Here is a 25826-nt window from a genome sequence, read left to right on the forward strand (position 1 = left end):
TGATTGTGACTTCACAGTATTTAAATTCTTTGTTTCTGGCTTCTTGACATGGGAGCTCTGAAATTTGGCTATGCTATTTGTGAGAGTTTTCATTTGGGGGTCTCTTTCAGGAGGTGATCATGGATTCAGTGGATTCTTTCAATTTCTATTTTACCCTCTGATCTAAAATATTGGGATAGTTTTCCTTTATAATTTCTTTAAATATGATGTCCAGGCTTATTTTTTTTATCATGGCTTTCAAGTAGTCTAATAATTCTTAAATTCTCTCTCCTCAATCTATTTTCCAGGTCAGTTGCTATTCCAATGAAATAGTTCACACTTTCTTCTTTCTTTTTTTTAATCTTTTGACTTTGTTTTATTGTTTCTTGATCTCTCATGGAGTCATTAGCTTCCACTTGCCCAATTCTAATTTTTAAGGAGTTCTTTTCTTAATTGAATTTTTGTACCTTCTTTTCCATTTGACATCTGCTTTTTAAGGAGTTTATTTTTTCACTGAATTTTTGTTCCTCTTTTACCATTAGGTCAATTTTGTTTTTTAAGTTATCTTCTTCAGTATTTTTTTGTGCCCCTTTTACCAAGCTCTTAATTTTCTTTTCATCATTTTCTTGTATCCCTCTCATTTCTTTTCCCAATTTTCCCTCTAGCACTCTTATTTCTTTCTTTAACTCTTCTAGGAATTGTTGTTGGGCTTGGGTCTAATCAGCATTTTTCTTTGAAGCTTTGGTTGTAGCTTTTTTCACAATGTTGTCTTCTGGGATCATGTCTTGGTTTTCCTGCAACCCTAGTAGCTTTTTTATGGTAAATTTCTTTATTGTTGTTGTTGTTGTTGTTTGCTCATTTCCCAGCCTATTTCATGACTTTGAATTTTAAGTTAAAGTAGGGCTCTGCTCACCTGGGGGTGGGGAGGCATTATCCCAAGCTTCAGGCTTTCTTGTGCTGCTATCTTCAGAGCTAGTTCTGGGAGTCTACAAGTTTTCAGTGCTTCCAAGGAGTTGTGATCCAGGGAGAGATGTGTTCAATTTTCTCACGGTTTTCACTCTGGTCTTTATTCAGGAAAGGTCCCTGCTCCCCCGTAGCCACAAACACTAGCACTCCTCTTGGCTTTGGAACTGGGACCAGGTCCCTTGCTCTTCGGTAGCTGCAAGTTCCAGTGCTCTTCTCTGCCTTGGAACTGAGACTGGGACCCCTGCACCTTTGTGACTGACCATAAGCACTCCCTGCCCTGGAAGTGCAGTCCAGAATTATGTGTGGGCAAAAGAGTTGCCAATCAGCACCAGCTGCTCCCAGTGCCAGCAAATGGTCACCAAATGATCTTTTTCTGACCAATTGGCCAACCCCCTTGCTGTCTCAGGGTTGAGAGCTCCTGAAGCTGCTGCTGCTGCTACCTCTGTGGTAGTGCCTCCAAGGCTTGCACTCTGAACTGGCCCCAGCCCCAGTGTCACAGACTTGTCCTGCTGATTTCCTAACTTAGGCTGGAAAAATGTCTCACCCTGACATTTTGTTAGTTCTGCCACTCCAAAATTTGATTGAAGGAGTTATTTTAACATTGTTTGGAAGGGAATGTTGGGGGAGTTCAGCTGGTTGCTGCCTGTACTATGCCATCTTGGCTTCCCTCCAATATGGAGTCTTAGAATTGGAAAAGATCTCAGGTTCACAGTGAAAAGGGAAGCAGGTGGGCTAATCCCTTGATATGAAGTAAAGAAAAGAATTGATTGGAAATTTGTTAGGACTAAGAGTATCTCTGGGGTTTATTCTAGCAGGAAGACCCAGAGCCTATAGTTCCTTGCCCCTAAGCTCCTAAAGTATTGATTCCTGCCCATGTCCTTTCAAACCTTTATCCTTGGCCTTCACCATGAGAATCATCTCTGATGACTTGGAACTGGAGGAGACTCCAATCCTGCTATATAGTAGCCAGGTAAAAGGGAAGATGTACTAGTAGCATCTGAAATATGTACTCTGAATGGGTTTTTCTACTAGAACTATTGTTACACACAATGTCAACACAGTTCTTTGTTTCAAATTCATTATGAGACAAATAAGCTTCTGTGATTGGGTTTAGGAAACCTAATCACCATGCATAACATTGTTTCTGCAAGGAAATGAGTTGGAAGTCACAGACAATGAATTTTTGGAACATAACCCATTCGTAAATGGGGGCTATTCATTCGTAAAACACTATATTTAATCTGTTTCATTGAACTGCAAACTAATGTATTAAATCAGTACTCTCTTATTAACAGGGTCGAGTTATAAAGGGGTCATATAAGTTTCATGCCATCATCACTACATTTGAGATGATCTTGACTGATTGTCCTGAGCTGCGGAACATTCCATGGCGCTGTGTAGTCATTGATGAAGCCCATAGGCTGAAGAATAGGAATTGTAAACTGTTGGAGGGACTCAAGATGATGGACCTGGTAAGTGTTCATATAGTGTCACCATCCTTTTATAAATGAAAAAAATCCTTTTGTTTGTGATTACTGCACATGTGTGTGACTGTAAAAACTATTGACATCATGAATAGAAATCAAGAGATTCAGGTTAAGGCTGTGACTTTGGTTTGTGGTTACTCTATTTACAGCATCTACTGGTGTTTGTGATTAAGCCACTTACTGTTGCAGTGAGTCTGATCTATTTAAAAAAAAAATCCTTGCTCTTCCTGGTTGTTCTATTCCTTGTTGTACTATTTGACATTGGCAGCTGTAATTTCCCAGAGAATATAGCAAGTAGTGTGGCAACATGGAAGGAGTACTGGCTCTGTAGCCTATTGTCCATGACACTTTGGGCAAATCACTTAACCTTTTGAGGCTTCAGTTTCCGAACCTGTGAAATGAGGAGGTTGGACTAGTTTGTTTATGAGTTTTTTTCCAGCCCTAGATGTATGATTATGTGATGTTATATCACATTGAAACTAATGTTTAATATTTCCCTAAATTAACTTTTTTTAAAAATTGATTTAAAAAGACTTGGAAAGTAGTTGTCTACATTTTCTTAGTTTTACATTCTTTGCTATAGATAAATGTTGATAAAGGGGAATATTCTCCAAATATCCCAAATTCTCTCCTGGACACTGACTCTTTTAAGATCTAAATGGAGGGACAGCTAGGTGGCGCAGTGAATAGAACTCTGGCCTTGGAGTCAGGAGGACCTGAATTCAAATCCAGCCTCAGACACTTAACACTTACTAGCTGTGTGACCCTGGGCAAGTCACTTAACCCCGATCGCCTCACCAAAAAAAAGCAAAAAAAAAAAAAAGATCTCAATGGAAAGGGATAGAAAATCTAACATTTTCTATATATTGGAGCGGGGAAGAAGGAGCGGGAAATATGTGTGTAAATTTTACCCTTCTTTTTTCTCTTTCCTTTGCCTTCCTTTCCTTTATCCTCCCACTCTTTTAAACTCAGATGATCTTTTCATTTTCCAAGTTAATAGCTTTAACTTGAATTCCTTGATTTTTGTGCAGTGATATCAGTCTCTAAAACTTGCTCAGTTTTAACTAACCAGTTTGAGTTCTATGTTATAACATCTGCTCCTTCCCAAACCTATCTCTTTCCTCACCTTCCATGACTGTATGAACAGACACAGATGGACACAAACAAGGTTGTTGCCTAGCCTCATTCTTTTTACAGAAAATCCAATTCTGCTTAAAAGAGAAATGAGTAAATAAATACTAGATTTTTCTTAGTATGTAGTGTTACTGATAATTATAACCCAGGTATGTATTTTTCATGCCTTTTAGTCAGTTCAGAGATCTCCTGCCAGATTGGACAGCCTTATTCCATATAACACAGTTCATTCTATCTTGAAAAAACATTAAAAAATCTATCTATACAGGTTGCTGTTGTTTTTTAATTAGATTGTTTGGTGGCTAATCCAGTGTTGTGAGTGGGGAAAAAAGCCCTACAACATTTTTGTTGCTTTGAAAAAGGAAAGTAGTTGGGCCTACTGATGGAAGAACATTTCTGGCCAAATATGAATTGGATAGAGGAGGAAACAGATTTAGAATGAATTTAGCCTCTGAAGCTCTGGGTTGAAATCTCTATATTCTACCACTTAATACTTATGTGACTTTGGGGAAGTGATTTAACCTCTATGGGCCTCATTTTACTCTTCTGTAAAATGAGAGGATTAAACTAGAGGCCCTCATAGGTTCCTTCCAACTCTCTGTCTATAGAGCCCTATGATCTTTTGTATTATGGTGAAACTATAGAGACCGATAGACTGGAACAGATACCTACATCTTTTTGAAAGGCCTTGGTTTTTATAAGGATGTCTATTGATGTTAAGTTTGTTGTCAGACCAGTACTTCCTCAACATAAACCCATTCATCTGTGTTTACTAAATTGTCAGATTCTAAAATTAGTTTATTCATGTTCAACATGATTAATTTTGCTGCTAAATTTTCCTTTATCCCTGTATTTAATCATATTCGCTTATGTTTACTGATTTCCAGAAACTGATCTGTTGCTACAAGGTACACGAAGAAGTTTGCATGCAGTGAGACTCAAATTCAGAGAAGTCATTGGATTAGAAACTGTAGCTGAAATGATTTCAATATTAATTAATGTACTGAATATCATCCTGTAGTGGTAAACAGTAGTCATGGCTTTCCCATAAGAAAGATGTATTTGAGATTAGGGAGGAAATGACATCTTAAGTAATCTCATTGTGTGAAATTAGACTGTGAAAATTTTGATGCCTGCTGGAGAACACACCTCCAGTTCTGAAATGATCATTGCCAAATGGCACAAAACCCTCACTTAAAAGCAGCTTAAAACAACATTAAATCTATCCTCTCTAACCATCCTTCCCAACAGTATAAAAAGTATGTGGTGGTTTTGAGATGACATCTCCCAGATTGCTATTTGCATTTATAGTAGGAATGGTGAACTGATGTCACCAAGACTGGTTTAACTAGAATGATACCAAAATGAAACAATTGCTCAAACAAAACAAAGACCACTGATATCCTTTACCTCCTCTCCCCTCCCAACCAAATCCCCCACTAGCATAGACATAAACAACATGCCACCACCCAAGGAGTATTGTCTACTAGTATGCTATTTTTTTTTTAAAAGAAGGAAAAAAAAATCACAGACTTTGAAAAGCAATGATTTCTCCTTATTCATCACTGACAAGAAAGGAATGTGGCAGAGATGGTAGTAGTTCAGTGATCTATTATCTCACCTTTCATTGTTAAGAGGCCCTACACAAATAAGAGACTTCCAAAATGCAATTATGTGGACATCATTCGAGTCAGACCTACAAAGAATGGTAAAGTTCATGAGCCTGCTGCTATACCTGTTGAGCTTAGAAGTGATAAGCCATGTATACAAACACATATCTATTCCATGACATTTATATGATCCTGTGTTAATAGTAAGTTATTTGATCTTTCCCCTCGTCAATTTAATGCCCAGATTTATTCATCTTCTTACATGTAACTCTTAGGTTCAAATACTTCTCAAGCAGCCCTGGTGGGGAGGGAGGAAAGAAAGGGATGAAAAGGAGCTCTTCTACCTAAACATGTTTATTTTGTAGTCCAAAAAAAAGATATTAGGTTCTATTCTAAATTTATGAGTTGGCATTTCAAAATTTTATGTTATGGTACTAAAAAAGTTACAATAATGAACTTAGAAGCAACCCTCAAGTTTTTATATCTCAGCAGTCTGTGATCTAACTCAAAAGACCTGAGGATCTTATAGATGTTTTTTGAGGAAAAGCTAGGTTAACACTTGTTGACTGTGTTGTCATGAGGATTCTTTTGAAGATAGGAATTGGACTAGATGGCCACTCCAGTCTCTTCCAGTCTGAAATTTAGCAGTTCTTTGAAAAATTATTCAGGAACTGGGTGCAGCAGTGATTTTGCCTCCCACAAGTCTATATCCAAAGTCCTGCAAAAAGAATTGTGATCTTTCTGCAGATGCAATACACAAGCAGTTGATTCAGTAAATTTGAAGATGAGAAAATAACATATTTTTAGTCATGGGAACCCTATACACTGTGGGGAAAAAAAGCATAAGCACATAATCAGTCTGTAAGCCTGGTACCACATTATCAGATGGATTCATTAAGAGATGAAGAATAAAGTGGATTCTAAGTAAGCTAACATGCCCCTTGGTTTGCACTCTAGTTCAGTCTGTATTTATTGGGCACCTATAGTTGCTTAATATCCAAACACTATTGGGTTTCAGGATGCAAAATGATCACTGTGAATGTTCTGAACCAATTTTTTATTAGCATTATCTAAGAGCAACACTGAATATGAAATGGTGAAATAGTTAAGTCTAATGAGGCTCCTAAGTATGGTCATGCTAGTGTTATTACAATTCTAATAATTGCAACACAGCTTTTTTCATTGTGGATGGGTCAGGGAATGGATGATAATAGGATGCTATAGGGTTTCTACAAACTAAGCTTAAAAAATCCCTACAAAAAAGCTGGTCAAAAGAAAGAATGCTGAGCCATCGGTGAAACTCATCCTAGTTGTAAGGCGGTAGATGCTTCAAACCTGACGGTCTTCATGAACATCAAGCATTGTTTTGATTTTTATTTAACTCCAATAAAATAGAACTTTTTCCTTAACTTATGAAAAAATACCTACCAGAGACCAAATCAGTGTTTTGAAAATATGTACTGTTTTTTCTTTCAAATATATGTAGAGATGATTGATGAATTACAAATTCCTTTACATTTTACAGAATTTGTGCTACCTTTTTATCCTCATGTATTTTCTTCTCATTTTTTTCTTCATGTATTTTCTCAATCAATGGATAGTTACTAATAGTACAAAGTACAAATTTTTTTGATGTTAAAAAGGCATCCTCATGCTAGATAAGCTAGGAAATTATTGAATGAAAAGAACAATAGTCAGAGAGTTAAAAAGAAAAAAGGGAGACTCAGTTTTAATAAAAGTATATTTTTCCCCCAAACACAAAATTATAAGTTAGTATTTATATAACAAATAGAGGCCAGAGAATTTAGGACATGGTTGATCTCTTTGCTGCCTTGTAAATTTTCAAGCACAATCCTTCACATGCTGTAGCATGTAGAAGAACATCTTTTGTCTCTACGAGTCACTCAGGAAGGAGATGGAGAAATGACAACTCTAATGTGCTGACCAAAGAGACAAACACTGTTGAAGCTAGGGATGTTAGCAAGAAATTTGAGTTTGGGAGAGAGCATGGAGCCTTATTAGGCCTAAAGTGCCAGGGAACTAAGATAATTGATCCAATAATTCTCGTAAGTCATATATATTAGAAACTATGAAATTCTGGAGAGGCTTCATGTGTACTTGTTTCCAGTCTGTATCCTTGTTGAAGGTAAGGATTATGTTTTCCTGTGTCTCCTCTTCCCTTTTTATGCCTCCCACAGCACTTTCTCTTCTCATGGTAGGTACTCAGATGTTGGCTGACTGACTGTAGAGAGTAAAGGTGGAGAAATTTAGCTCTAACAAGGCTCTGATCTTAAGAAATAAGATTACGATCACTTTGGTCAATGACCTCTTTTGCTTTCTAATAGGAACACAAGGTGCTGCTGACTGGTACTCCGTTACAGAACACAGTGGAAGAGCTCTTTAGCTTGCTTCATTTCTTAGAACCAACTCGCTTTCCATCAGAAACCACTTTCATGCAAGAATTTGGTGATCTGAAAACAGAAGAGCAGGTATTTATCATATATATGTATATTATATGTTTTGAAAGACTATTCCATGCTAATATGCAAATATGTTTTGCGTGATTTCACATATATACTTAATGTCATATTGCTTGCCTTCTCAATGGATTGGGAAAAGGACTGGAGGGAAGGAGAGAATTCAGAACTCAAAATTTTTTGAAAATGAGTGTTAAAAATAGATGATGATTTTTAAAAAAAGAAAGAAAGGCTATGTTCTAACTTCCCTTGTGTAATGGGTTATTGTATTGCTTGCCTTCTCAATGGATGTGGAAAGGGGTGTATGGAAGGAGAGAATTTGGGACTAAAAATAAAAAAATGAGGGAAAAAATTCCCAAATAAATAATTCCTACAACCTCACTTCCTTTTGGGGGGTGGGGCAAAGATAGGACACTCTGAGTTTGGCACACTCAGTTTATGTTTGGTTAGCTTACCTGAACTTCGTTTTTCCCTTACTTTTCTTTTTTATTCTTTTTCCCATGGACAGCTTATTGATTAGGTTTATATTTAAGAATGATAATGTAAAAAATAAAAGATATCAACAATTTAAAAAGTAATTAGAAAGTCGATGCCAGGAATAGTAATATGGCATGAAAAGGATACTGGTTATATCAATAAATTTCTTAGATAATTGAAGTTTTTGAAATGCCAAAAAATAATAATTTTTACTATTTAAAATGGAAATTTTTTCTTTTACACTCCCATGTACTTCATTCTTATATTGATTGATAAAGGTCATCATCATAATTATTATTTAGTGTACTTTGTTGTTAGACAGTGATATCCTGAGGTGTGGAAAGTTATCTCCTTAAAAGCTTATCTCCTAGCTCTTGGCTGTGCTACAAAGCACTACACCCAATCATGAATAGGGTCTGTCGATGACATCTGTAGTTCATCTAGTCCCAGGGTGAGGAAGTGGCAGACTAACATTTTTCTGCAAGATAAAGGACTTGCTGATGTTTCACATCTGGCTGACCATGAGGAGATACACAGCTGCCTTTACCTCAGTTTACCAGACAGCTCTTACGGCCCTGAACTGTATTTCTACCACTTGTTATTAAAAATATTGCTAACTATAGGTATCTTTTTCTGTATTTGGGTAAACACTAATAGGGTAGCTTTGACTTCTCTAAAAGCTCTAAGCAGATTTTTCATTTTTTTGGATTAAACACCTCTGTAATACCTTGAAAAAAGAAAAAAAGGACTTCTTGGCTCCTGAACTCCCTGAGTTTGCATTAATTGGTGGATCTGCTTTCTCTCCTCTTCAGTGACACTCTCGAGGATTATTGAGGTTTTTGAGAACTATTTGCTCCTGTACTAAACAGTCCTAGACTAGACCTTGCTATTTATTGTGTTTGCATGGTGTATAAAATGTGTTTTTTAGATTTTTGCTAACTCTTTTAACCCTTTCTGCCCCATCTTCTCACTTTTTTGGTGTTCTTTCTCCCAACCCCCTTCCTTCTCTCTTGCTTTTCAACTTATACTATTCAACTGCCTATTCATTATCTAGTCTAAGGCAGAACTGAAGATTTTGCAAAGGAAATAGTATAACAAATTATCGTGTATTGGGGAGGGGGCTGAATAAAATACATGAACTTTGTGAAACTTTTATGCTTGTTTTCAGGTTTATAGCTAATCCCAGAAGTTAGGGATTTTTAAGTCTGATTGCTTGGCAAGTCTAGTATTACTGTACTTGTATTCTTTAAAATTCTTTAAAATGTATTAGGCTACCCACCATTTGCAAAGTTGCTATGTAAACTTTACTGTAAGTTCAAGTTCTGTTTGAGCTGAAATACTATATTGATCTTTAGGTTTTTTCCTAGTGCCATTCCCAACTTTTTGTCTTTATCTGGGTACTAGAGTTTTTGGGTAATAGTTAAATTTATGCAGCTCAGCATACAGAGTATTTTTTCATCATCAGTCAAAAGGGAAGGAAAGGAAGTAGGAGTTTGGAGGCCACATGATCCCCTCCTAGGTACCTTTTACTTTAGCAGTTACTCAGTAGCAGAAGAGAGCTGTTACATAAATGTCATTCTTCCCTTTGTTGGTGCCCAATGTCCCTTTTGTGATCTTCGGCTTTAGTTCCTAATATCACTATGGCTAAAGGCAAACAGAAGGTCTTAATTGATGTTGGGTTATTTTTTCTTAAGTTTTAAATATTATTTAGGATTCAATTTCATTTCAATTCAATAAACATTTCTTAAGTACCTACTGTATGCCTGGCAGTGTGCTAAACATTGGTGATATAAATAAGAAAAAGAAACAGTCTCTTCCCTTAAGGAATTTACAGTCTAATGGGAGAAGACAACACAGAAAAAGAAGTTGAGAAACCAGGAGGGAGGAGGTACCTACCAAAGAGTACCTGGTGTCGGGGCATAGTTTTCCATGGATTCAAAGCTGAGAAAATCTGCTGATGGAAGATTAAATTCAGAACTGAACAGGAGCCATGTAGAGTCTACAAGCATTTCTTAAGCATTAACTGTGCTAGCCACTATGCTAAGTGCTGGGGATACAAAAAAAAGTTTAAAACATCATCCTTCCCTTCAAAGAACTTACATTCTCATGGGGGAGAGAATATGCAAATAACTGTGCATACAAGTATATATAGAGTAAATGGAAGAATTCTCAAGAATTCTTTTTTTTTAATTTTTTGCTTTTGGTGAATTGAACCATTCAGCTTTCATGGGTTTCAGTTATGAAAGGAATGATAGAAAATATTCCTTCAACAGAACAATTAAAAAGAGTTGGGAAAGAAAAAATCACTTTCAAGTTATTGGTATACACATTGTGTGTTCCTCAGTGTTTCCTCTTGGAACTGGTAGTTTCAATATATGGGTTAAATCATTATACACTTATTTACCAAAAGTGTATTGTGTTTGGGGTTTTTTAGGTGCAAAAACTTCAAGCTATTCTGAAGCCAATGATGTTGAGACGCCTCAAGGAGGATGTAGAGAAGAATTTGGCCCCAAAAGAAGAAACTATTATTGAAGTTGAATTAACCAACATTCAAAAGAAATATTACCGTGCCATCCTGGAGAAGAATTTCACATTTCTCTCTAAAGGGGGTGGTCAGGCTAATGTCCCTAACCTTTTAAACACTATGATGGAATTGAGAAAATGCTGCAATCATCCATACCTTATTAATGGTAAGCCTACCTATTTTGAGCTTATTTGATTTTTGGCCAAAGTACATTACACCTGTTGAATATTCATTGCATTGTACATGCTGATTTTAAACTACCTTTGAATGGTGGCTGGCACCGCCCTGCCCATGGTTAACTGGTCGTAATTGCTGCAGGCACAGCAGATCTGTGACACAGCATCTCAGTTCAAAAGGAAATGGAAATGGAAAGCTCAAAGATGGTAAAGGGAGATCAGCACCTAATTGAGGTATTTGTCCTGATTAATCAGAAGAATTGGAAAAACACTGAAAAAAAAAGCATTAGAGAGAATAGGCAGTTGTCTGTCCCCAAACATTTTCTGTTTGGAATGCATACTTAAGGATTTTCTGTTGGTGAGGGGGACCCTGACAAGAGAGGGACCTCTAGAACATCTCTGCCCTGTGAATGAAGAGAATACTTTGTAACTTTGATATGAAACTATTTTATGTCAATTATTAATGACTTAATGGTAATTTTCCTCACCCAGATTGTTTAGATATATGGGTGATTATGTTATATAAAAATTTTTTTGTACTATATTGATTACCTTCTAGGTGCAATGTGTTTAATCATTTTTCAGTTGTGTCTGACTCTTGACTCCATTTGAGATTTTCTTTGCCAAGATAATGGAATGGTTTGGCATTTCCTTCTCCAGCTCATTTTACAGATGAGGAAATGGAGGCAAACAGGATTAAGTGACTTGCTCAGTGTTACTTAGCTAGTATCTGAGGCCAGATTTGAACTAGCAAAGAGGAATGTTCTTGACCAGGCCCAGCACTCTATCAACTGCACCACCTAGCTGCTTTTATATGTGCAGTGTACTGAGAGATAGAAGGCAAAGAGAATGTAGTTCCTGCCCTCAGGGAGCTTACAATCTAGGGAAATAGGACATTGGATTTAGGACTGGAGAAGACTTTAGAAATTATCTGACTCAACCCTCTTATGTCAAAGCTAAAGAAATTGAGGCCAAAGAGGTTAAAAGACTTCCCCAATTTCACATAGGCTAGAAGAACCAGGACTCGATCTCAAAGTCATCTGACTTCAAATCTAGCACTGTTCCCCTGTACTATCCTGTTTCCATCAACAATGTATTCAAATAACTGTAGTAAAAGGTAGTATGTTAAGTGCCATAAGTGAAGTACTAGAGGAGAGACACAAATGAATTGAGGAGGTAGCATTTGATCTGGTTCTTGAAGGATAAGAAAGATTCTAATATATAGACTGAGCTCAGGAAGTCTGGAAGGGAGGGGAAAACTATCTAGATCAAAACAGTGGACTGGAGAAAGCATGGGGCTACTTTGGGAGCTAGCAAATACAACAGCTTGGCTGCATGTATAGGAACATAAGTTGGAAAAGATTGGTTACGGCCTAAAAATGAAGTACCTCAAATGGCAGGCTCAAGAGTTTGGACCTTATCCATTTGGCAATGGAACATTATTGAAAATTTTGGGGGGCAGCTAGGTGGTGCACTGGATAGAGCACCGGCCCTGAAGTCAGGAGGACCTGAGTTCAAATCTGGCCTCAGACCAAACACTTGACACTTACTAGCTGTGCGACCCTGGGCAAGTCACTTAACCCCAATTGCCTAAAAAAAAAAAAGAAAGAAAGAAAGAAAGAAAGAAAATTTTTAATCAAGGGGAGCCATTGGTTTGGGAATCAAGAAACTTGGATTCAAGTTCTGCCTTTAACAGTCTGTGAGCTTGTGTCAGTCTCTTGAACATTCAAAACTTCATTTTCCCTAGCTATAAAATGGGGATAATAGAACTTATGCTATTTATAATAGCAGGTCTTTGTGAGGAAACTGTTTTATAAACATTTTTTTAAAAAAGGCTGTTTTTATTAAACTTGTGAATGAGTTTTCTTTTAGTAAGATTCATCTTGGATGATAGAGTACAGAGTAGATTAGGACAAGAATATGATTGTAGGCTAATCAGTTAGGAACTGGATTAGTCTGGAGCCAGGTCTAGATCCAGATCTAACTGCAGTAGTCTGAGTAAAAGATAAAATGAACTCTTGAATTCACATAGTGGGATTGGAAAAGTGGAAGATGAATGGGAAAACCCAATTAAGGGAAATTGTCAACATATTTTGGCATAATTTTTTTGTGTTCAGCACACACTATTCTTCTCTATTCTATATCTCAAAGCTCTTAGATATGATCCCTAAGTTGTTGCTTCTTTAATCCATGATGATGCAGCCCTTCTTCTCTATTTAACTCTTGATCCCATACCTTTCTGTCTCTTTAGGCAACTTGTTGCTGCAGTCATCTTCTTTCTTTAGCCTTCAATCTCTGCATCTACTGATTTCTTCCCTGCTGCCTTTGAATAAATCCAGCTCTCCCTTTTCCTTAAAAAAACAAACAAACAAAAAAAAAACCTTCTTTTAACCCTGCTATCCCCCTGAAATTGATCTTTATATTTCACATTTAAACTCCTGGAAAAAGCTGTTTACATCCATTGTTGCTACTTTACAGTCTGACTTTTATTATCACTCAACTGAAGCTGTTATCTCTTGAGATACCAAATCCAATAATCATCTTTTTTTTTTTTAAGTGAGGCAGTTGGGGTTAAGTGACTTGCCCAAGTTCACACAGCTACTAACTGTCAAGTGTTTGGTCTGAGGCCGAATTTGAACTCAGGTCCTCCTGACTTCAGGGCCGGTGCTCTATCTACTGCGCCACCCAACTGCCCCCTTAATCACCTTTTTTTCTTGATTTTTGTGCAGCATTTAACATGATTGACCACCCTTTATTTCTGGATACTCTCTTGACTTTTGTGATACTTTTTAGTTTCTTCTCCTACCTGTCTGGTCAGTCTCCTTTCTTGGATCATCATGAATCAGTTAATGTACAAGCATTTATGAAGTACTTAGTATGTGCCAGACATTGTTCTAGGTTCTGGGGATATCAAGACAAGTGTGAAACAGTCTCTGCCCTTGAGAAGTTTGCAATCTAGTGATCAGAGATATGGAGAGAGAGAGAGGGAGAGAAAGACAGAGAGAGAAGTAGTAGTAGAGTAGTAGTAGCAGCAGCAGCAGTAGCAGCAGCACCATCTGAGGTGAACAGAAAAGGCCTCATGTAGAAGGCACACTCCATTGTGGGTGTCCTCCAAAGCTCTGACCTGGGAACTCTTCCCTCTTGGTGTGCTCATCAGCTATCATGGATGATTACACAAATGATTGTAACACAGATGATTCCCAGATATGTATATCCATCTTTAGTATCTCTTTTCTGAACTCCAATCACATAGCACCAATAATCTATGAGATACTTTGAACTGGATGTCCTGTAGACATCACAAACTCAATATATCCAAACTGAACTCATTTTATAATTCCACCAAAATGCTGATCCTCTCCCTAACCTCTCCATTTCTGTCAAGAACATCACCATCTTTTTGGTCATCCAGATCTGTGAAATTCTCCTAAACACTTCACACCCTCTTATCCCAGGCATATCCAGTCAGTTATTAAATCTTGTCAATTCTATCTTTACAACATCTCTTGTATCTAATCCCTTCTCTACACTCACATGTTCACTATCCAAGTTCAGATAAGTCAACAAATATTTATTAAGCACTTCTGTGTGCCAGGCACTCTGCTAAGCACTAGGTTCAGCCCTTTTACTTGGACTACTACAGTAGCATCTTAACTAATCTTTATTGCTTTCATTGTCTTTTGTCTCCAATCCATCCATCTATCCAACTACAGAAATAACACATCTGACCATATCGTTACTCAAAAAAACTCTAGTGGTTCTCTGTTGCTTTGAAGTTAAATATAACCGTCTCTGTTTGGTATTTAAAACCTTTCACAATCTGGCTCCAGTCCATCTTTTTAGGTTTCATTCCCCCTCATATACCCTATATTCTAGTCACAACACCTTATTTGTGACATTCCTTCCATCTCCCTGCTTTTGTATGGGCTGTCCTTTCTTACTGGAATGCAATCCTTTTCATCTCTGCCTCTTGGAATCCCTAGCTTCCTTCCAAACTCAACTCAAATGTTATCTCCTACATGAGGCTTTTCCATATCCCCCCTCCTCCCTCACAGTTACTTTATATATATTTTGTACTTTCTTACATATTTTACATGCTGTTTCTCCAAATAGAATGTACGCTACTTGAGGACAGGGATTTTCTTTCATCTCAGATGTGGCTATCAAAGTTCCTGGCTCATAGTAGGGGCAAAGGAAATGCTTATTATTGAATGGATAAATCCGTGCCTGAAAACTTTCTAGTCAAGAGGTAAAAATGGAGCTCTTCTACTGAAGTAGTTTAATGGGGTTTAGAGTCGGCCATTTCAATGAATTCAAACATTTGAGTCCCCTGTCCTCTTCCCATCTATGAGGAATTCACCTTTATAGCAGCCCCATAACATAGCCCTCATAGCATTATTATATTAAGACTCTAGTATATTCTCATAGAATCATTGTCTCTCAGAGGTCTTCTGGTCCAGCCTTTCCTTGAATGGGAATCCCTTCAACTCTAAACTCTCTTCAACTTTTGGACTACTCTGATGAGCAGGAAGCATAGTCTATCCTCAACAGTTCGGTGTTTAACTTTCTTGACTTCAAGCAGTCCTGTGATTTTATTAGTAACCTCATTTTCATTTTCCCATTGGCAACCACGCACATTCACCACTATATTCAGTAGAGGAAAAAAAATAAATGAGAGGCATGATGCATGCAAGTTTGTGGATCACCTGGTATCCTACTAGGCACTTTATGGATCTTGTTCACTGTTCTCAAAACTCAAATTTTGTGTTGCATTTATGCCCCCAAAGCATAGTGCAAGTCCTTTGGGCTGTAAGCTCAAGTGTGCAAAGTCAGTGATGCTGCTCAGTGAGGAAAAAAAGGTGTTGATAAACTTCATGCTGGAATGTCTACGTCACTGTTGACTTTGAGTTTGGTGTTAACAAATCAACAATTTGCTATAACTGCAAAAAGAAGGACAGTATTCATAAAAGGGTTTGGGAATTCGCTCCAGAACATGCTAAAATAACTTCTCAAGTATGCGATAAAGAAATTGAAAAAACTGGAAAAGCAATAATTTTGTGAGTAAATAAAATTGTGGTCACCCCTGCCCTCTCTCCAGCCAGCATCCCACCTTCTCTCCTTCCCCTGCCACCAGGGCATTTGCTTCTTATCAGATTGCAGTTTAGCCACTGTGCTGAAAGGAAGAGTAGAGATGGCAGTTTACACCTTTCCCTCTTTTACCTCGGTTCTTCTGTCATCACCACTCCCCTTTCCATCCAATGCTTCCTCCAATTTTGTCAGTTATTTCATGGTTACTGCTAGGAAAAAACACCTATTATCAGAATTAATGTTTTGTTATAAAGAAATGCGTGCATAAAAGAGTATTTTCAGCAATATCTGGTGAAAGATTACAATTTTTGGTGGTTGCAGGAATGTTACACCTGCAAAAGTTGAGGATTGACTATATTTCCTTAGGTTGAGCAAAAACTGACTTTTCCATCACTTCCCTCCATTGCTCCTAGCTCTGTCTTCTGGGGACAAATAAAACATGTTTGGCTCTTTTTCCATATCACAACTCTTCATATACCTGAAGACAGCTGTCCTGTCTCTCCTACATCTTCTCTCTTTCTTTTTCTCCATCCCCATTTCTTTCAGCCAATCCTCTTATTACATTGCATCAAGTCTCTTCACCATCATGGTCACTCTCCTTTGGATATTCTCCAACTTGTCAATATCCTGCCTAAAATGTGGCACCCAAAACTATACACATCACTCCAGATGTGGTCTGACCAGATTAGAGTGCAGCTGAACTGTAGCTTGCCTCTTTCTCTGTGCTGTGCATCTCTTAATGCATGAGCTTTTCTGGCTGTCTTGTTGACTTATGTCAGTCACATTTGGTAGCAACACCTTTCCCCTGCCACCTCTATCTGCCTCCATTTCTTCTCCTCATCTTGTCTTTTTAACTCTTTGCTGTCTTTCTTTTGACTTAGTCATTCCACTAAAACTGCTCTCTCCAAAGTCATTAAGGATCTCTTAACTACTACGTCTAGTGGTAATTAATCATCTATGAAAATTGATCTCAATCCTCATCCCTCTCCTCTCAACAGCCTTTGACACTGTTCCAACACACTCTTCTTCCCCCCACCCCACACCATCGTCTTGATATTCTCTTCTCTAGGTTTTTTGTGACGGTGCTCTCTCCTGATTTTCCTCCTACCAGTCTGACTACTTGTTTTCAGTCTCCTTTGCTAGATCTTCATCTAGATCACCCCCTCCCTAAGGTTCTGTAATGGATCCTTTTCTCTTCTCCTTTCACTTGTTATGCTCATCAGTTTGCCAGGATTGAGATATCTTTAGGCTGATGATTCCCAGATCTACTTATCCAGCCCTACCCTACATCCTAATCTCCAGTCTCATATCTCCAACTGCCTATTGAACATTTCAAAATGGATAGTCCTATAGACATCTTAAACTCAACATGTCCAAAACTGAACTTGTCTTTCCCTACCAAGCCCTCCCCTTCTTCCCTCCTCCAAATTTCCCTATTATAGTGGCTAGTACCACATTCCCCCAATCATCCAGGGTCACAACCTAGGTATCATCCTCAACTTCACACTCTCCCCATAGCCAATCTGTTGCCAACCCCTATCAGAAAAATTTCTACCTTCATAACCTACCTGTATTCTCCCTTTTCTCCTTTGGCACTGCCACCATCATAGTGCTGTCCCTCATCATCTCAGACTGTAGTAGCCTTCTAGTTGATCTCCTTGAGTCAACTGTCTCCATATTCCAACCCATCCACCACTCAGCTATCAAAGAGATCTTCCTAAAACTCAGGCCTCACCATATAACCCTCCTATTCAGTAAACTCCCAGGATTACCTATTATCTCTAGGACCAAATATAAAATCCTCAATTTGGTTTTTTAAAAACCCTTCATAATCTGTCCCTTTCCTTCCTCTTTGATTTAGTGATACTGGTCACCTTGCTGTCTTTCACACACACTACTCCATCTCCTCATTCCCTGAATTTTCACTGGCTATTCCCCATTCCTGGAATTCTCTTCTTCATTTTTTCCTTGTAACTTTCCTAACTTCCTTCAAGTCTTCAGCTGAAGTCCCACCTTCAAAAGAAGCCTTTCTCAGTCCTTCTTAATCTTAGTGCCTTCTTTCTGAGATTACCCCAAATTTATCCTGACTGTATCTTGTTGTATAAACATAGTTTTCATGTTGTTGTCCCTATTAGACTGTGAACTCTATGAGACTAAGGATGCTTTTCCCCCCTTTCTTTGTATCTCTGATGTTTAGCACAATACTCTACATAGTAGGTATTTAATAAATGCAAGTTGACTTGTTTACATTGCTTTGTCACCGTACAGCTCATTTAGTAGCTGCAATAAGCTGACTGCCCAAAATGTTCTCTTTGGCAATCACTGATTTGTTCTATCGTGGTGATAATGGAGGGGGTTAGCTTATCTTTATAACCTAGTTCTCTAGTGGTTATTAAATATGTACTTTAAATATTCTATGTACTAGGAAATTGTGGACAAAAGCAGTGGTTCCCAATTGTTTTGTTTTGTTTTTTAGCACAAAGGCTCTCTTTTAGCATTAAGAAATTTCCTAGACCTTCTACATGATAATAATTGTATTAATTGTTGATTAAGAAAATATATAGCAGATATATGAATTAAGTAATTTCTATTTTATTAATCACAAATGCATCTATATAAATTTGAAAAACAGTGATATGATAAATATATTTATTCAGCTTATGAAATACTTCTTTATTATATTGAACCTAATTGCATATTTTGTCAAAGTTAAATATGAATCAAATTGACAAAACTTGCTCTAGATAGAAATTCAAGAGCCACTTGTTATAACCCCTAACGGAAAAACCCTGGTTGGAAGAAGGCCACGATTAGGCACATACCTGGCCAGAAGAGTTGTTTTGTAGATGGTATTACGGACACTGTATTACTAGCATTTTCTAAAAGTTTATTTATTTATTTTTCCAATACTTTTTTGCAACAACTTTATTACTTAAATCTCTGACTCTAGTATTCAAGGTCATCCAAAACCTGGCTCCACCCTAACTATCTTGCCTTATCTCCTACTGTTTTTTCCTTGTTTTTTCAAAGACTCTTCTGCCTTGTTTATTCTGTCCACTGTTCTGTTTAGGCTCAATTCCTATCACTGTACCCCCTCCCTTCCTCAAGAGCCCTGCCCTAGGGTCACTTCTTCCTCAAAAGTTGCCCTGATTTCTCCTTAAAGAGATCCCTGTTCTCTTTAATCTCTCTGGCTCTTTTTTCTTAGTTGTATGCTTGACTTCCCTATCCTCCAGCACTAGATTGTAAATTCCTTGTGCTCAGGGCTTGTATTGTTTCTATCTTTTAATTAATTTATTTTTAGTTTTCAACATTCACTTACATAAGATTTTGAGTTTTAAATTTTCTTCCCCTGCCATTTCTCCCCCCCCCCCCATGGCATACAATCTGATATAGGCTCTACATATACATTCATGTTAAGTATATTTTCTCATTAGTCTTGATGTAAAGAACAATTAGAACTAATGGGAAGAGTCATGAGAATGATGTTTCTATCTTTGTAACCTTAGCCCATAGTATAGTGTCTTCACAAAGTAGGCATTTAATGTATTCTTATTTAGTTGAATAGCCTGGAGGATGGAAAAGGAAGCATACCAAGTTAGTTCATGATATGGAGCTGCAAAGGAAGTCTATAACCTGTAAGATAAGATTAAAATTCTAAATCACTGTGGTACATTTCATGTAATAAGGGAAAATGAATTTGATGTACACTTGTTTAAAAAATGTAGTATAGCAAAAAAAGGATCTAGCAGTGATAGTAGACCACAGGCTGAATATATCCAATATCCAATATATACATCATTTAAAAAAAATCTTCTCTATTGATGGCTTCTGTATGCTGGTTAACCAACCCCACAACCTAGACATAACCACCAGATGATGATTTACTAACTTCAAATAAAATTTGATATGCAGAATTCCAATACATGTAGAAAAAGTTCATATTAAAGCTATGTTAAACCTCAAAGAGATTCAGGAATACCAGTTAAGTAGTCCTCATAATAAATAGCATTCCATATGTGTCTAATTAAGTAGCATTTTGTGTGTGTGTGTGTGTATGTATATTTACCTATATATACATGCATGTATAATATACCTTTAAGGTTTACAAAGTACTTCCTTATAATAATTATCCCATTTTTAGCGATAAATTGGTACTTAGAGGATTTTGTGATTTGTCTGAAGTCACACAACTAGGAAGTATGAAAACCAACTAGGAAGTAAAAGTAAGAACCTTGACTTAAACCTCCAGGTCTTCTGGCTTGGTGCCTAATGGTCTTTTTATTTCATAAATCAATGTGTAAGACAATATATTTGTGTAACTTTTTCAAAAAAGTTTTATATGCATGTGTGTGTTCAATCATGTCTGACTCTTGGGGTTTTCTTGGCAAAAATACTGGAATGGTTTAGCATTTCCTTCTCCAGCTCATTTTACAGATGAGAAAACTGAGGCAAACAAGGTGAAATGACTTACCTGGGGTCACACAACTAGTACATGTATGAGGTCACATTTGAACTCAGGTCCGCCTGACTCCAGGCCTAGCATTCCATGCACTGTGCTATATGCTATATGGCCAATTGTAACCCATTTCCCACTTATGTTTTTGGTCAGTATTCTCCATATTCAGTATGAAGGTCAGACCTTCATTGCAAGAAAATAATAGCTGATATTTATCCAGACTTTTATAAAAATGCTTTATAGTCTTTATCTCATTGATTATAATAACTCTGTTAGGTTATGTAAGTATTTCTATCTTCATTTTACAGATAAGGAAACTGAGGCTCAAAGAGGTAACTTGCTCACATCATATGTCTTAAGTGGTTGAACCAAAATTGAAATCTGATTCTTCTGAATCCATGGCCATAGCTCTTTTCCTACTGTACTATAACTTAATAAATGTGGACTATGATATAACATCTAATAACCATCTCTTAACATTGCCACTATTATAACTTTCAGGGCTCAAGATGAATAACTTAGGAAATACTGATTTGTTTGGTGACGATGGTGACGAGAGAATCCTCTCATACCAGTTAAAGTAACTCAAGAACCTGAATTTATTTTTTTTAATTGAAATGATAAATCTTAGGTCTTACTAGCAGATATGATAGTTTACTTTTTTTTAATTAATTTATTTTGATTTCTTAACAATCACTTCCATATGCTTTTGAGTTTAAAATTTTTCTCCCCCTTCCTCCCCACCACCCTCCCCAAGACGGTGTACAATCTGATATAGGCTATACATATACATTCCCATTAAACATATTTCCACATTAGTGATGTTATAAGTAAGAATTAGAACCAATAGGAGGAACCACCAGAAAGAGGAAACAAAACTCAACAAAAGAGAAAAAGAATAGCAAATAGTATGCTTTGATTTACATTCAAATTCCATAGTTCTTTCTTTGGATATGGATAGCATTTTCCATCATGAAGCCTTTGGAGATGTCTTAGATCCTTGTATTGCTGGGAAGGGTTAAGTTTATCAATATTAGTCATCGCACAATGTGGCTGTTGTTGTGTACAACATTCTCTTGGTTCTGCTCCCTTCACTCAGCATCAGACCATACAAGTCATTCCAGGTTTTTCTAAAGTCAGCCTGTTCATCATTTCTTATAGCACAATAGTATTCCATTACATTCATATACCACAACTTGCTCAGCCATTCTCCAATTGATGGGCGTCCTCTCAATTTCCAATTCTTTGCCACCACAAAAAGAGCTGCTATGAATATTTTTGTACATATGGGTCCTTTTCCCATTTGTATGATCTCTTTGGGATATAGCCCTGGAAGTGCTATTGCTGGGTCAAAGGGTATGCACATTTTAAAATACCACTTAATTTACCACTTAATTCCAATTTGAAAAATATTTGGGAAATTTAAAAAGCAGGAATGCTCTTTTTTATTTTCTACTCTGAATAAACAAAAAGAAGAGCATGAAGACTAATCTGCTTAACACACTATTTTAGGCTTCTATTTAATCCAAAAGTTCTAGCTTTTGTTTAATTGCATTTTCAAAGTTATCACTAAATTAGTTTTTTTTTTAAATCAAGGCTTGTTTTGTCAAAATAACTATATATCATTATTGATGAATAAAAATACCCAGAATATTTAATTTATTTATTTAAATATCTTTTTTTTCTTGGTATGGCAGATTGTGGAAACTCCTGGACTTGGGGTCAGAAAACCTGAATTCAGTATGGGCTCTGATAGTGAGCTGTGACTGTAATATGCTAACTGTGAATGAGAAAATATTTTGTACCCAGGGTAATTTGTTATTAATTAAAATATCACAAAGCATCTCTTAGATATGAAAGGGTTAGTTGTTTGCATTCAGAAAAGTTTGCTTCTAAGGACCTCTCATACTGGGTCTGGAATCAGAAAGACCTGTGTTCAAATCCAGCCTCAGATACTTCCTGGCTGCATGACCCTGGGCAAGTTATTTAACCTCTGCCTCAGTTTTTTCATCTTTAAAATGGGGATAATAATGGTACCTATTTCCCAGAGCTGTGAAGATCAAATGAAATAATAATTGTAAAATGCTTAGCACAGTTCCTGGAACGTAATAAGTGCTATATAAATGTTAGCTATTATGACTGTTGTTATTATTATTATTATTAGTGGTGTGAAGTAAATGTTTGATTTAAAGTGTAGAGGCCTGGATTTAAACCATGCATCTAAAATAGTTACAGGATAATGGTAAAATTAGTGAAATTTCAGTTTTGTTGTCTATAAAATAAAAATAATAATACACCATCTTAATGACAGGGTTTAATGAGAAAACACTTTGTAGACCCTAAAATTCTATAGATTTATGAGTTGTTAGAGTAGGGCAGAAAAGGGGAGAAAAATATCCCATTTGGAAACACTGGTACTTCTCTTGCCAGAGACTATTTCTTTTGTCTATCCATCTCTTATTTAAATTATTAAAGCTGAAAACCACACTAAGATTTTTGAAACATCCTGCATGTTAATTTTAGAATGTTCTTTAGAAGAAAGTTTTAGTGCTTGATTAAGGAATTGAGTGCCTTTAACTAGTTCTCAGTAAAATATATACATGTGTATATATACACATACACACACATATACATAGATACATATGTAGTTAACATATCGTATTTGTACATATGATCATAGCATGATTTGATTTCTGCTAGTTACCTTTCAGTGGGCTTCCATTTGTAGTTAGTTATGCTATCAGCTTGTGAAGGCAATTCTGTTTGATTAAATGTTTTTCTTTCCATGCTTTAACTTTTTAAAACCTGGCCACATGCTTCACACACACACCGTGTGTGTGTGTGTGTGTTTGTATATATGTGTGTATATGTGTGTGTGTGTATATATACACACACAATGCAAATATTGAAAAAAGTTAGTAATGGGAGGAAGAAGTTATGAACGTTTGTATTTAGCATATACCTTGCATATAGTCGGTATTTAATAAATGTTTGTTGATTGACAAGTTAGTTCCTGGGACTAGGGAGGAAAAGTCCAATTAGGTGGTGTTTTTATATTTATAATCCTTTTGTAATGGACAGAAATCTACCTCATAAAAAGTTTTATTTCATCCAAACTTTTCATTCTGGCTAGATTTTATTGAATCTAGTTTGAATCAAAAACCATGCTATATTTATTTTATAGACATGTTTAGAGACCAGACCGTGGCTTTATAATTCTAAGTTGAAGTTCCTTAGCAGTTTAGAAAGTTTTGTTTGCTAGTGTCTAAATAATCCATCAAGAACAAAAGTCTCTTTTGGAGAAAGAAAATACTTCATTCTTTCATACATTTGTGGTACCTCAAAAGAAGTACCAAATATGATTTGGATGGGGGAGGAGGACTTCAAGCTTAGAAGTTTTTATATGAAATATTTGTCACAATGTAAATAAAAGAGCTTTGGATAATTGTAGGTAGCATTTTTTTTCTTGGCTAATTACTAGAAAAAATATCAAAAAGAAAATTTTTTAAAATAAAAAAATCATTGAATAACCTAGAAACATGAGCTTTGCTTTGTATTGATTTTGGACAATGACGATATTAATATGTGTTGATAGACTAAATTTGCCACACTTGTACTCCAGTTTCTAAAATGTCATTTTCTTAGTCTGAGAACATATTTTGGTTGTTTGTGTTTGTGTTCAGCTAGTAAACATTTCTTCATTTCTTTAACAACTTAGCTTCCAAAATTTCAGTAGGTATCTGGCCCATTGGCTTGTTTCTGCCACTTCTGGCTTGACAATCTGTTGTTGAAATTCAGTTATTACAGACAGCAAACACTTGTTTGTTGGGAAAATGTCTTTTTCCTTCAAATATGTTATACTTAAAACTTTGATCCCTTCTGTGCATTTATATTTTGCATAGGCTTTGCATAGGCATAAGTTGGTATATTCTTGTTTGTTGATATAAGTATAGAGCTTACACTGTTCCTACAGCTTGCATCAGGTCTTGAAAGCAAGTTCATTGTTTTTAGTAATAAAAACCTTTTATAGTATTCACGTAATGCTATCCAATCTCTGCAGGTGCTGAAGAGAAAATTTTGGAAGAGTTTAAAGAAACACACAATGCAGACTCTCCAGATTTTCAGCTCCAGGCAATGATCCAGGCTGCTGGCAAGCTAGTGCTGATTGACAAGCTGCTGCCAAAACTGAAGGCTGGTGGCCACAGGGTGCTTATCTTTTCCCAGATGGTGCGCTGCTTGGACATACTGGAAGACTACCTCATTCAAAGACGGTAAGGACAACAGTATGAGAATAATAAAAATGAAATAAAAATCAACTTACAAATATATTAACTTTTTGACAATATAAGTGACACTTATGATAAATGGAGTGAAAATTGAACCAGTAAAGTGTGTTTTATATCAGTGCTGTATCACCTTGGGGGGAGATGGTGGGAAACACTCACATAGCTATAGAATTATATGGCATTCCTCTTTAATTGTATTTTGGGCTATCCTTTAGTTCATCATTTCCATCCTTTTTTTTTTTTTTTTTTTTTTGGATAGGGGAAGGTAAGAGGTATTTTTTTTTAACCAAAAATACACATTGCATTTGAGTTGATTTAAATAATTATTTTGGTATTGTGTATAAGTTGTTTCTATGACCCAAGTATTATACTGGAAGGGGAAAATTGTTTTCAGGAGATGAGTAGAGGGAGGAAATGTCTGTTATTTTTTTAAACAAAGAGAAAAAGATAATCCCTCTTTGCTATGAAATCAATACTGGTTTCATTATCTGTAAAATGAAAGAGTTTGACTAAATGATCTTTAAGATTCCTTATAGATCAAACATATATAAATTTAGCCCAAACATATTATGAATTTACATATTCTTATTCTGCTAGTAAATAAACATGTCCATCATACTGAATAATGTGAATATCTAATTTGTATTGAGTTGAGGAGAATGAGGATTTTAGAGAAACACAATATGACCTGCCAGAACTTTTTGTAATATTAATCTGTTTCAGGTACCCATATGAAAGAATTGATGGCCGAGTAAGAGGCAACCTTCGTCAGGCAGCTATTGACAGGTTTTCTAGGCCTGACTCTGATAGGTTTGTTTTCCTCCTGTGTACAAGAGCAGGAGGTTTAGGCATTAATCTGACTGCTGCTGATACCTGCATCATCTTTGATTCAGACTGGAATCCCCAAAATGATCTTCAGGTAAACCCAGGAAGCAGTTCTTGCTTACTTATTAAAAAACAGCATTTAACTATTATGATCCTTAGTAAAAAGGATCAATTAAGCATTCATTAAGGACCTACTGTGTGTCAAGCACTGTATTAGGCTTTGGTGATGTAAGTATAATAAATAAGACAATTCCTATGTATAAGAAGCTTACATTCTAACAGGGAAGATTTCAAGTGTGTGTGTGTGTGTGTGTGTGTGTGTGTGTGTGTGTGTGTGTGTG

At 36.5% G+C, this 25826-nt stretch overlaps 1 protein-coding gene across 4 annotated transcripts in view; it reads left to right on the forward strand.

The window, feature by feature from the left end:
• LOC114053892 (chromodomain-helicase-DNA-binding protein 7) overlaps positions 1-25826 on the forward strand; it is a 245912-nt gene that overhangs the window by 190923 nt on the left and 29163 nt on the right. For all 4 annotated transcript variants that reach the window (XM_027877006.1, XM_027877008.1, XM_027877009.1 and 1 more), the window contains exons 13-17: positions 2241-2417; positions 7522-7665; positions 10565-10820; positions 24435-24645; positions 25384-25579. In XM_027877006.1, the coding sequence (XP_027732807.1) occupies positions 2241-2417; positions 7522-7665; positions 10565-10820; positions 24435-24645; positions 25384-25579 (984 nt within the window). The remainder of the gene's footprint in view (positions 1-2240; positions 2418-7521; positions 7666-10564; positions 10821-24434; positions 24646-25383; positions 25580-25826) is intronic.

This window comes from Vombatus ursinus, unplaced genomic scaffold (assembly GCF_900497805.2).
Source record: "Vombatus ursinus unplaced genomic scaffold, bare-nosed wombat genome assembly UNPS02014812.1, whole genome shotgun sequence".
NCBI classification, from domain to species: Eukaryota; Metazoa; Chordata; class Mammalia; order Diprotodontia; family Vombatidae; genus Vombatus; species Vombatus ursinus.